General features: G+C 32.9%; 1 protein-coding gene across 1 annotated transcript in view; it reads left to right on the forward strand.

The window, feature by feature from the left end:
- The window catches only part of LOC145694640 (potassium channel subfamily K member 18-like), a 34104-nt gene extending 22428 nt beyond the window's left edge, over positions 1-11676 (forward strand). Inside the window, exon 2 of the mRNA XM_081771054.1 lies at positions 1140-11676. Within this exon, the coding sequence (XP_081627180.1) occupies positions 1140-2245 (1106 nt within the window). The 3' untranslated portion in view covers positions 2246-11676. The remainder of the gene's footprint in view (positions 1-1139) is intronic.
- Positions 11677-11899: the final 223 nt, after the last annotated feature.

Here is an 11899-nt window from a genome sequence, read left to right on the forward strand (position 1 = left end):
TCGTTTAAACTGAACATATATTTTTATTTATGTATTTTCTTTGGGGGGGGGGGGGTCTTCAGATCAAATTAATCAAATTCCCATAAAAATCTATAGGAAATCGATAATCGGTTAACAGACATTGTGGACAAGATACATTGTCTTTGAAAGGATTGCACTCGTTCGCTAACCACCCAGTGTTCAACGAAAGAGTCTGAAGATTTTCTCTCATACCAAATAGGGTTAAATAATTTAAACACAAATTTTCTGAAGTATGGAGTATTGTGATAGGGATAAAAATCTTAAACACTGAAATACTTAGAATATATTTTCATATCTTCTGTAACTATAGTCTATTGAAATACATTCAAACTTATTGTTTCACCTAATAATTACAAATGCTTAATTTTTTGTTTCTCAATTATTTATGAGAATTTATTTAAACCTTTAAAACACAGACATTGTTGGTTATTTTAAAGATGTAGATCAATATAAACTCGATAACATCCAAAAGTACAAAGGTTGGATAAAAAGTAGTAGCAACACTGTCTTCCGTTATAAGATTTCCATAAGTGATAAAGAAATGTGAGCGATGAAGTTTGGTGAGTGGTAACGACTATGTGTTGTTCAGTCAAAAGGAGCACTGCCATAAAATAGAGAAGGAAAGTGGGAACGCCATTACAATATGTTTCGGAAAGACGAAAAAAGTGTGTAGATGAAGATTGAAGTGGTAGATGGGCGCAGAGTACAACAATGCGTTCAGGGACTTCGTGGCGGCCTTTTCGCCAAAATAAAGGAACCACTTCGCATGAAGCTCCACGACACTAGAGCAGCTATCATCCATGACATGACATATGCCTGCGATACATCAACAAAACGCCTACCACATGCGTTACAGAATGTGATAGACATAAAAGACGATTACATTGAAGGAATGTAAAAGATGTTCTTCTGTGCATAAAACCCGATAGGAAATATAAAAATGTTGCCCTTACTTTTTATCTAGGTTTTGTACAAAGTAAGCTTAACTTACTTTTAGAATGTTTATATTGTCACTAAATTATTCTAAAAATACTGAGGGAAATGCTAATAAAAGTAAGAATATACTATATTGTCATTTCAAAACCAAGCTGATTAATTCTACTATTGTTTCTTTCCAGGTTACGGAAATCTCGCCCCTAAAACCTCAGCAGGCAAAGTAGTGACAATGCTCTATGCATTAGTAGGAGTTCCATTGATGCTACTGTGCCTCTCCAATCTGGGCACTTTAATGGCACACACGTTTGAATTCGCATACTCCCATGTCTGTTGTGCTTTGTGTCAAATTCAAGGGCGACGAGGAGGGGCTGGAAATAAAAGCCATGGAGACCCACAAGGCGTCCTGCTGACTCCACCAGTTGGTGCTGAGCCTCTTCTTAGCGGGAGTGCAACAAGTGAAGACAGTGCTGAGCCAACGTCGAGGGATGTTAGGTGTAAAAAGAACTCTTTAGGAGGTACTCCTTCAAGACGGCGTCCTAAACCGCTCTCACCAGAAGTGCGTAAGCTCTTAACGGAGTGTGTAGAATACTCCATCGCGCAAGATGTTGCCGAACCTGGAGCCAACAAACTTCTGGAGGAGCTCCGGAATCCGGAAACCGTCCCGGAGCATGGAGAAGGTGAGGAAGATGATGAAGAGGAGGAAGAAGATGACGATGAAGATGATATTGATGATGATGAAAGTCAAGGTGAAGAGGTGGTTAGGCCGAATCATACTCATGACACCCCGTCCCGCGTTCCCCTCATCTGGCGAACGCCTACGCATCGTCCCCCTACACCCCCTCGACCCAGGCCACCAACCCCAATGCCTCTACCCCAGGATGAACCAGTGAAAATATCTATCTCAGGCGGAGACAATGACAGCGAAATCTCTCCGCCAGAGCGAGCCACGATGAGAGTACCTGTCTACATTGTGTTATTAGTCCTCAGCTGTTACATTTGTATTGGTGCTGGCGTATTCTCAGCGTGGGAAGAGTGGACATTTCTTGACGGTGCCTATTTCTGTTTTATAACTCTCTCTACGATAGGTTTTGGTGATTTAGTTCCGGGAAAATCTTTCGAGAAAACCAACACACAAGGCGGACAGTTGCAGCTTGTGGCCTGCTGCGCCTATCTTCTTCTGGGACTTGTTATCATTGCAATGTCATTCACATTGGTTCAAGAAGAAGTGATTGCCAAGTGCAAGGAAATAGCCTTGTACATCGGTATTTTAAAGAAAGAAAATGATTAATGTGACAAACATTTTGTGATCTGAATTTTTCATGGTTTTTAAACTTAAAAAGAATAAAATTGCATGTCATGTGTAGATTATTTGCCACAGCAGTCATGGTCTTTGTTTGTGTAATTCTTTTCGTTGCTTTATACAGCAGAAGGAAATGTAATGTTGGCCTAGAAAATTGGCGAAACATAAATAATAATTCCCAGACTTTCGATAGAGCAGTCATTTCCAGCTTGACACTCTATGATATCAGTAATTTGTTTTTCCCATGTGCATTAAGCCAAACGAGAAACGTGACATTAACACAGACAATAGTGACAGGAACACAAAAATATCAAACGAGAAACGTGACATTAACACAGACAATAGTGACAGGAACACAAAAATATCAGTGTCGAAGTCGATGTTTATATTGAGTACACTAGTAGTGGATCCATGATTCTCGTACACTGCCATTATTTCTCTCCACATTTCTCCTGTCTCGACTTTCACCTCATTCTATTATACCTTAATTGTCAGTATCGCTGCTGGCATCATAAAACCTTACTCAGGATCAACCAAATATTTTCGATACGAAACCTCGCAGCCATCTATATTGTAAATTCATTGAAAACTGGAGGTCGCTTGCGACATTATTCAATTGAGCCTATTTTTCTCGCGGGTTACTTTGATCTGATGTTGTACCATTTTAGAGGAGTGAGACAAAAACACAGAAAAGTAAGGACGTATAGGTGAAATATCGAACACTTTGTACTGAATGAATGATTGTGGCGAGGTTTCGGGGGACGAGATTTTGGCCCGTAGCTTTTATGCATTGAGATTTAAGCCACAAGGATTAGTATGTGATATTATACCAATCCATCGACCAGCTGGAAATGACTGTTTTAGACGAAACGAATAGAACTTTGAAGAGCAAATGTTAGGTATAATATCACATTCACTATGCAGGTGTGTAAATATCAGCACGCACATATGTATATTTTGCCTTCTCATTATGAAGTATAGTTTGATTTAATATACATGAAAGTGACGAAAACAGTAACTTCTTTGCGTTTGATTTATAACATTTCTTCTACTTAACGACTTTAATCCTAACACAAAATAGCTTCCGAGTCTTAAAGCAATTTCTTCTGTTTTACTGCAGTGACTAGGATGTAAGAAATAGTTTTCGTGCCATGATTTCTACGTAAGAACTAACTGTGGGATAATTTATAGATAATAGTTTTGTAAATGCAGTAAATTGTTCTAATGAAGTCTGAACAACAAGAAAATGCAACTAAACTATATATACAATGTAACAGAATGCATCTGATGTAACAGAATACATCAACTTGGTAAAACATATTTTAAAAGCACTGTCCACAGTTGGTAACAATATTAATCATGTTATATGTTAGGCCTAGACTTAGAAGTTTCATTTCAGAAGAATGGACTATATCAGGAACCACACGAAATCAGTATTTGTCAATGGTAGTGAGTGAAACTTATATATATTTATATCATCATTTAGCTCCAGATTCGAAACAGGTATTAACCACATTAGAACTATGTGTACACCATTAATGATTTCGATAAGTCGACGAATCGAAATGGTACCATAAGTCTTGTACAATGTGTTACTAATATTAATGAAAAATTATTTATAAGAACGTATATAATGGCATAAAAACAATTTTCCCCTGATTTATTTATTATTTTTGCATGTTATACAATGGCCTAGTGAATGCTAAATAACAGTACTAATCTTTTGGCACTATGTGAAGTATAACTTTCCGTCAGGCATCTGATAGCATGGTACTATGGTACGCTATAGGAAGTCAGAGAATCTTAAAAGGAAAGAAACAAGTTTGTACATGTTTTCTGTATTTTTTAAAAAAAATAAAGATTTTTTTCACTTATTCTAACTTCAATTCAGAGTTCACACGAGCTTATGACTTACTTAGCATTCTCGCTGCTTGAAAAAAATGAAATGAGGTTTAATTTGAAAGGAATTCAAGCGTCTGTGCTTACATTTGGGGCTATCCCCTTTAAACATCGTTGAAATGGCTTCATTTAGTTCATTTATTAGAACTCCATGACTCTCTTCTATGTTATCAACACTATCACAAAAGAATATTCAAGCTACAGTAAGAACAGAAAAATCTCCTTCATTAACTGTGGAAAGATCCTAAATTCTAACAGAAGAGCTTGCCCTAGTTATATGTAATCATAATAAAATTTGTAAACTCAAGTGAAGATTTCAAGTGCGAAGGAAAATTTTCAACTAAGAGAAAATGTTAATTTTTCAAAAATGGTATCTAGATCATTTTATTTATAATTAGTGTCTTATGTTAAACTGAAACATACATTCAAGAAATACCAGTGACAAACCAGAAAAATAGGGGCTAAATTTTAAGTTCATTAGTAGGAAATGGATTATATGTAAACACACAAGTACATACACACATATTAGTACGTACACACAAATTCAATTTTGTAATAGCCCTCACTGCCAGTCTAGTGGCTAGAGAGTGTATCTTTGGTGCATATGGTTCAGACTTTGAGTCCTGGTGAAAGAGCGTTAAAATTTGAACTCATTACTGTCGTTCGAACGTCACCTTAAATTGTAGGTCCACCTCTCACATGGCCTTGGTGTTGAAAAGATACGTTAAATTTCAACAAGAAAGCGTGTAAACAGCTCTATATGTTACAGGTAAGCAAGATAAAGATAACAATGAAGTGGAAAGATTTTAATGCATATTTTAAAAGTGTTCATATTCATACAATTTCTATATTTTAAAACATTATCAGGTATCGATATATTCCATGCTGGTGACATTATAATGTACTAATCCTAGCATTCGCTAGTATGTTAAAGGTATTTTTGTACATTTGGAGAAATTGTGCATAGTGTTTTAAATTTTTTAACCTGACAAACTTGCTGGTGGTATTCTGAAATTTGTGGATGATTAGTTAGATGGCCTTTTAGCTTCCTTTTAAGCACAGAACTTATTGTATATTAGACGTAGATATAATATCGAACTCGAAGTCCAAATTGGACATAATATTGAAAGGTTTTATTATGGAGAAACAAATGGTAACATTTTTTAAAAAAAAATAAAGCAATAACATAATATATAGATTGAGGAAGATGCTCATAACCTTCAGCTTTAAACATGAAATATTGGTTTTTATATTTTACATTATATCATGCATAATATTTAGATGAAAAAATAATATATTACTCACTGTTTCGTCATTAGTGCGCAATCAATAAATACTACAAAAGTGTTGATTACTATCCTCTGGATGATCATCTTTAATAATAACGGTAATTGTGAAAAAGTTGGACTTAGAACAATCGTATTCGGTTGTTATGATAGTTACGTAACATTCGTACGAAAGAAAATTGTCAGAAATATTAGCAAATACCGTGTTTCATTGCCTTTTTGTATAGAAGCTGTAATGCTTCCTAAAATGAGAAGACATGTGCGTTTGGTCAAAATATCATTCTTAGCCCTTTTTTTAAAAATAATAAAAAGTACCTAATTCCGTTAAGTTTAGTATTCTGAAATGGCAAATTTAATAGTGCGTCTGCGTCACTTCGCATAAATGAACGAAGCAAATGACCCATAGCATTGACATAGTAGAACTCTGAGTTGTCGAGGTACATAACATAACCTCCATGAAGAGGGTAATTTCATCGTTGACAACTGCACATTAGCTCTCACAGGTCAAATTGTCTTTAATTACAGTTGTAACACTGGACTATAACTACACGAGAAAGAGGCGTCCAATTACTTAAGTTACGTTTCATATTAATAAACTGAGTTGGATTAGTGTTCGACAAAATTAAGAATATGCATTGAAAAATGTTAACGGTACGTTGTAAATGAAATGTACAAATTATAATGGGATATGTGTAGAAGACAAAGTTTGTCAAACATTACCCAGTTGGAGTGGGAAGAAGGGATAAAGGAAATGTTATAGTTGTGAGAACATCAGCAAGCTGTATATCAATATTCATATTCTCTTTCTTGAAGGAACAATCATATTTTCCCGCAAAAATCTACCGTATCTTCACTATGTAAGTATTCGCCGATTCTCGCTGATGTTTGTATCCATGTTAAACTTTCTATAATAACATCTTGTTTCATAAATACTATATATACATATAAACTGATTCAATCTTTTGAAAGTTAGTAGTTTTAAAAGATAATATTCAATGTAGCAGTAATCCTGATGAGACAGTCTGAGTGATAAAACACAGATACATTTTTCAATAATGTATTCTTAAAAATAAATATTGGCCTCCAATTTTTCTTTCCAATACTATATGCTCTCAAACGTACAAAAGAAATGTCAATAGCCTACTTTTGATGGAAATCAATTTCTCAATCGACTAAAGACGATTCATATTTGTTTATAGCTTTTCAAAAATGACCGAGACATCATGTTTCTTTCAATATGATTTATAGTAGTCCAAAATTACAGAAGTCCTCAAGTTATGTACATATGACATACGTACAGGTGAAATCATATTTACGTATATAAAATCCGATATAAATAAAATTTGCAAGTGTTACTAACATCTGACGATAGAACTGGCAAATTCTATTTCTAAATTATATTTTAATATCCCTCTAATGAATGAAGCATCAATTAATTAGGTAACACATTATTTTAAAATTGTTATAGATTGATTAATTCATTCTTTTGCAATCGGTGTTGTAAGAATTTCCTCCTGTACTCTATAAAGCATATTATATAATTGAGATTTTTTTCGAATTTTTTTCATGAATTTTCATACATATATGCGAAAAATTTTAGGTGATAGTGAAAATTCAACTTATGGAAAACGGTCTGGAACAACCGATTTACATAAATCGAGGACTGTCTGTAGTTAAATGTTCACTGAAATGAACTTATATTTCTGAAAGACTTTTGTAGTTTAACATGCCATCAGACCTAGTTTCTTTCATTATATAGCTATTCTACTAATTGTTTTATATGCATACTAACTAGATTTCATAGGTTCACTCGCAAAAATTAATTAAAAATTTGAGTTATGAAAATTAAAATTTAAAGTTATTTAAAGTTAATGAATTCCAATTAAAATTAACATTTGAAATAGTAATGTTTAAAATTAAAATTAAAAATAACAATTGTCGTTACTACACAATGAGGATTGTCTGAGTTGTATATGTTAAAATAAAATGTAATGAATACGAGAAATTGGTGGGCTAACATGAAAAACTACTGTTTACAAAGAAAAATGTTAATTAACAAAAATAAACAAATATTTTCGACAAGTCTGAAGATAGAGAAACATGTCAGTGAATATTATATATATATATTTCATTAACTCTTTTATATCGATTAGTTCTATGCTTCCATTAGACATAATTTTTAGGTAGTATTAAAATATACTAAAAGTGTTAAGATTACAATGTCTTCTCATTAAAGAAACTGAGAGTTGACAGGTAGAAGGAATTATAACTATTCAAACCGATACCGGAGACAGTGCTATTAAATTTTATGATGGAAGATGGACTAGTCGAAATGAACCAGTAAATATATAAATTTCATTACCAAATAAGATATAAGTTTATATAAATACAAACTATCAAAATACCAAAATTTCAAGAAAACTACATCTAAGACACACAAGACTGGGATGAATTTTTAGTCATGAGAGTGGCAACTATGTATGCCCTTTTCTTACGTATAAGGCTAATGCAGGCAAAAGAATAATTGTCTGATCCTAATTTTGTTCAAATGAACAATTAATGGGTTATGTAATTCATTCTGGTTTACCAAATTAAACATTGAATATATAAGCATTGTAAGTTTCTAATGTCTCCAGATTTTCATTGGTGGAATATGTAACAATATGTGAGTAACAAGAATAATGGATCCTTAACGATATTGAATACCTCGGCCAGCTTTCTTCCAGCCTATTAATTTATATGGGAAATTATTCTTCTGTTTAGCTTTAAATGAACTAGAAATTTAATTATTTTATTTTAGTTATTTCTTCAAATGTATTAAATAAACTTTCTTTCTAAAAATACAATTCTGTGTGTAAGGCTTATTAAAAATGATTGACCCATTTTCATAAATTCACTGTAGTTTTATTATTGAATATATTGTCAGAAAACTGTGCAGATGTATTGAAAATCTCGAAAAGATTTTAGTAACATATTCAAATGTCCTGTATGTATCCCCCCACGAATTCTGAAAATATCAAGTCGATAATCAAGCTCTTCCCATATTCGATGCAGCATGTTCTTAACAATCCGTTGGAAAGCACTGTTGATGCGAACTCTCATGTTGTTAGGTTTGTTGGTAGAAGAAGCGTAAACACTGTATCTTTCGTATAACTTCACGCACAAAAAAAAATTGTGGAGGCCATGACAGGAATTGTTGATCATCATCCCCACCACGACCATTTCTTCAATCATTGTAGGCCGATCATTTGATCAGGCCGATTATTTGATCAGGCCGATCATTTGATTTCCCCTTACAGAGGCATTCTGAAGTTGTGAATATTGTATATCATTACGGAATTAACTTGGTACCGGATTCGGTTCCCGGCGGTTGCACTCGGTCGAAAAAGTGTAAAAAGCAATCCTGATTGAAGTTTGCCTGGATTTTCCTCCTTCACACCAGGCAAATGCACATATAGGTCCCAGGCCACTTCCTTCCTTCTCCCATCCTTTCTTCCTTCCCTTCCCCCGGATAGTGTACTCGCCGAGGGACATCATCCCTCACACGTTACGCCTAATATGGTTATAAATTCTGAAAGCCCAGAAATCTAAATCCTAAATCCCTGAACTGAGCAGTTGGTGGATCTTTGTTGAACTTGGTTAGGAAGTGTCATTGCACTGTAAGGGCAGATTGATGTGAATGAAACAATCTTCTCTGAGCATAAGCTTTCTCTGAGCTTGTCGTCATTTTGAATAAATGTTCACTACTGCGATCTCGTGGCAGAAATCAGAAGCGAATCTGCAACACACACACACAAATTGAGCTTTGCGAGACGTCTGAAAAATTTTGTGGCATGTCCAATAATAAATCTACACAGAATTTATAAAATCTGATCAATCATAAAAGCCCGGTCAAAGAACAAATAACTAAAATCACGTTCATTAAAATTCCATCCCATTTCAAAGAAAATTGATAAATAATCTCTAGTACACAGTAGAAGAGATCATGTACTGCTAGTATCTTCTTGGTCCTGTAAATGTCAAATGCTAGAGGATGTTTGCTGATATCTAACAGCGAGATGTGCAACTACTATTAACTTCGTTTTAGCAATAGAAAATGCAATATGGTTATTTACCGTTAAAGTCATCGTTATCCATGGAGATGTTAACGGATTATCTCCAGTAACTTGGCCTAGATAATCTTCCTGGATATATTTTGCCAGAAAAAAAAACAACTCAAAAATCTGCTTTCGCCCAATAATCATTGAGTGAAGTAACGGACGAACGTATGACCGTACTACCATTACAATATTATAAGTCTCATTGGCTCTATACTAATTATTTCCAATATAAATCAACAGTCTGAAAATTAAAGATGTGATATGTACATAACACCGTTAAAATTGTGGGTTTATTATTATTAATTCGATTTAAATTGATGGGAAGTGGACTTCTTATATTAAGAACATGATAATACGATTGATTGATATTAATCAGAGTAAATATTCAAACAATATTTCCAAGCACTTATTTAAATTTGATTAATTTTAATTGATCCATGTTTTATCTGACTTCACGTAGCGCTATAATTTGTAAAACCAAAGGTTCTGTATTCAACTGTGGACAGTGCATTGCTATTTACCATAGATTTCTGTATATAAACTTATATATAATCATGTTAAGAAGAAATTATATATCATTTTACGTTTTACGTCAAAACTGCAGGAATTAATTCACGAAGAAAAGGATGAAAGAAATACCTTTCCACCCGAAAGAAATATTTAAATAAGTTTCCATGTGACAAAACTAATTTCTCTAGTAATCTAATATTACTTTAATTTTGAAATCTATTAACATAAATGAAGTAAATAAAGAACTACCACATACCAATAATACTTTCTCAGGTACTGTTTATAACAGATACAATGTTACAGTTATTTTTGGGTGGCGTGTAAAACCACTTCATGCTTGTGGTACCTGTTGAGTAGTGAACTCTAAACCAACTAATTTTAAACTGGTTGAAATTTCTTTTATTGAATACTTTTGTTGGATAATAACGACGATTACTTTGCTCTATAGTTACCTCCTCTATATCATTCTAAATTACGATATAACCTTTATTGATATCACATATGATAGTCTTTCAGTACAGAAAATCTAAAATAGCAATTTCTTTTTTTACAATACGTTCATTTTCTTTAGTCGTAAAAACATGCATCGCAATATACTCATTTTCCTTTCCAAAAGTTATCTCTGGAACCGCCACTGGAACTTAATGTAAAATTTGTTTTAATGATTAAGTTTCCTAATAAAGGTTTGAAATATATGAACAAAATAGATGCTATATATTGAAGATAATGTAATGTTTTCTCAACGACTTTACGTTAGGAGTTGTAACACTTTTGGACGCTTTAAAAGCTCATATAGGAAAAAATTGCTTTAATTAATTAACAGAAGTATGTCAAAGTTTATGTTTCTTCTTAATTTTGAATGGAGTATAGAAAATATTACATCTGTGAAACAAAAATTTATATTGCAAAATATGAAACAGAACAATTATGTTTCTTCCACCTATGAACAAATTATGCTGGTAAAATGTATGGTGAGTAGTGATTCTAAGATTAAAATTATAAAATGAAAATAAGTACTTTTGCAAATACACTTTGTCTGACCTGGGAGAACAGACATGTATTTATAACGTTAAGTGCAATAAGAAATATAATAATTAACGTAAGTCTGCCTAATGTTTACCTGTATATTACCTGTAACGAACTTTTGAACTTGGGAAGAATGAAGGAAATCATTTGTAACATAATATCTTTATGATGTACATTTTCTTTCATTGGTGAAAATATTTTTGATGTTTTGTGAGTTTTCCTTCGAAAATTAAATCTAGTTATATATGACTTACATTGATATTCTTTGTGTTCATAACTAAGTCTTTCTAAGTACTACTTCAGAGTATAAAGTATACTTACATGAGTTTTATACTTTTAAACATTTGTTTCGAGCACGAGGACATGGTTAATATTTGATAAGAAAAAGCAGAATGCTAGAATAATAATAAATTTGTTATAACTCATATATACATTTTGTAGATATCTTAAATGTCACAATTTTTAAGAAGAAAAATCTTGCCAGATGTGAAGCTTCTTTTCTAACTTAGAAATGCCTTTAAATTCAACAAAACCATTCCTAGTGTTGTAAAGCTAAAAATATATGTCTTTAAAAATTATTGTAATAAAATAAAATCATTGAAAGTAACTATGGACATGGTCTTTTCCACTACCTATTTATTACATACAGTATTATGTCACTATTAAGACTTTCCGTATCACTGTTTATTTTTTCCATACATACTGTAAACAAATACATAAATGAACAGTTTGTTTTTAGCAGAATAAAATATGTTAATTACAGAGCCATACAAAAAGTAAAAAGTTCTATGCACCGAACCCCATAATATGAATTCAATATA

This window comes from Thermobia domestica, chromosome 9 (genome assembly GCF_964235325.1).
Source record: "Thermobia domestica chromosome 9, izTheDome1.hap1.1, whole genome shotgun sequence".
Classification (NCBI taxonomy): Eukaryota; Metazoa; Arthropoda; class Insecta; order Zygentoma; family Lepismatidae; genus Thermobia; species Thermobia domestica.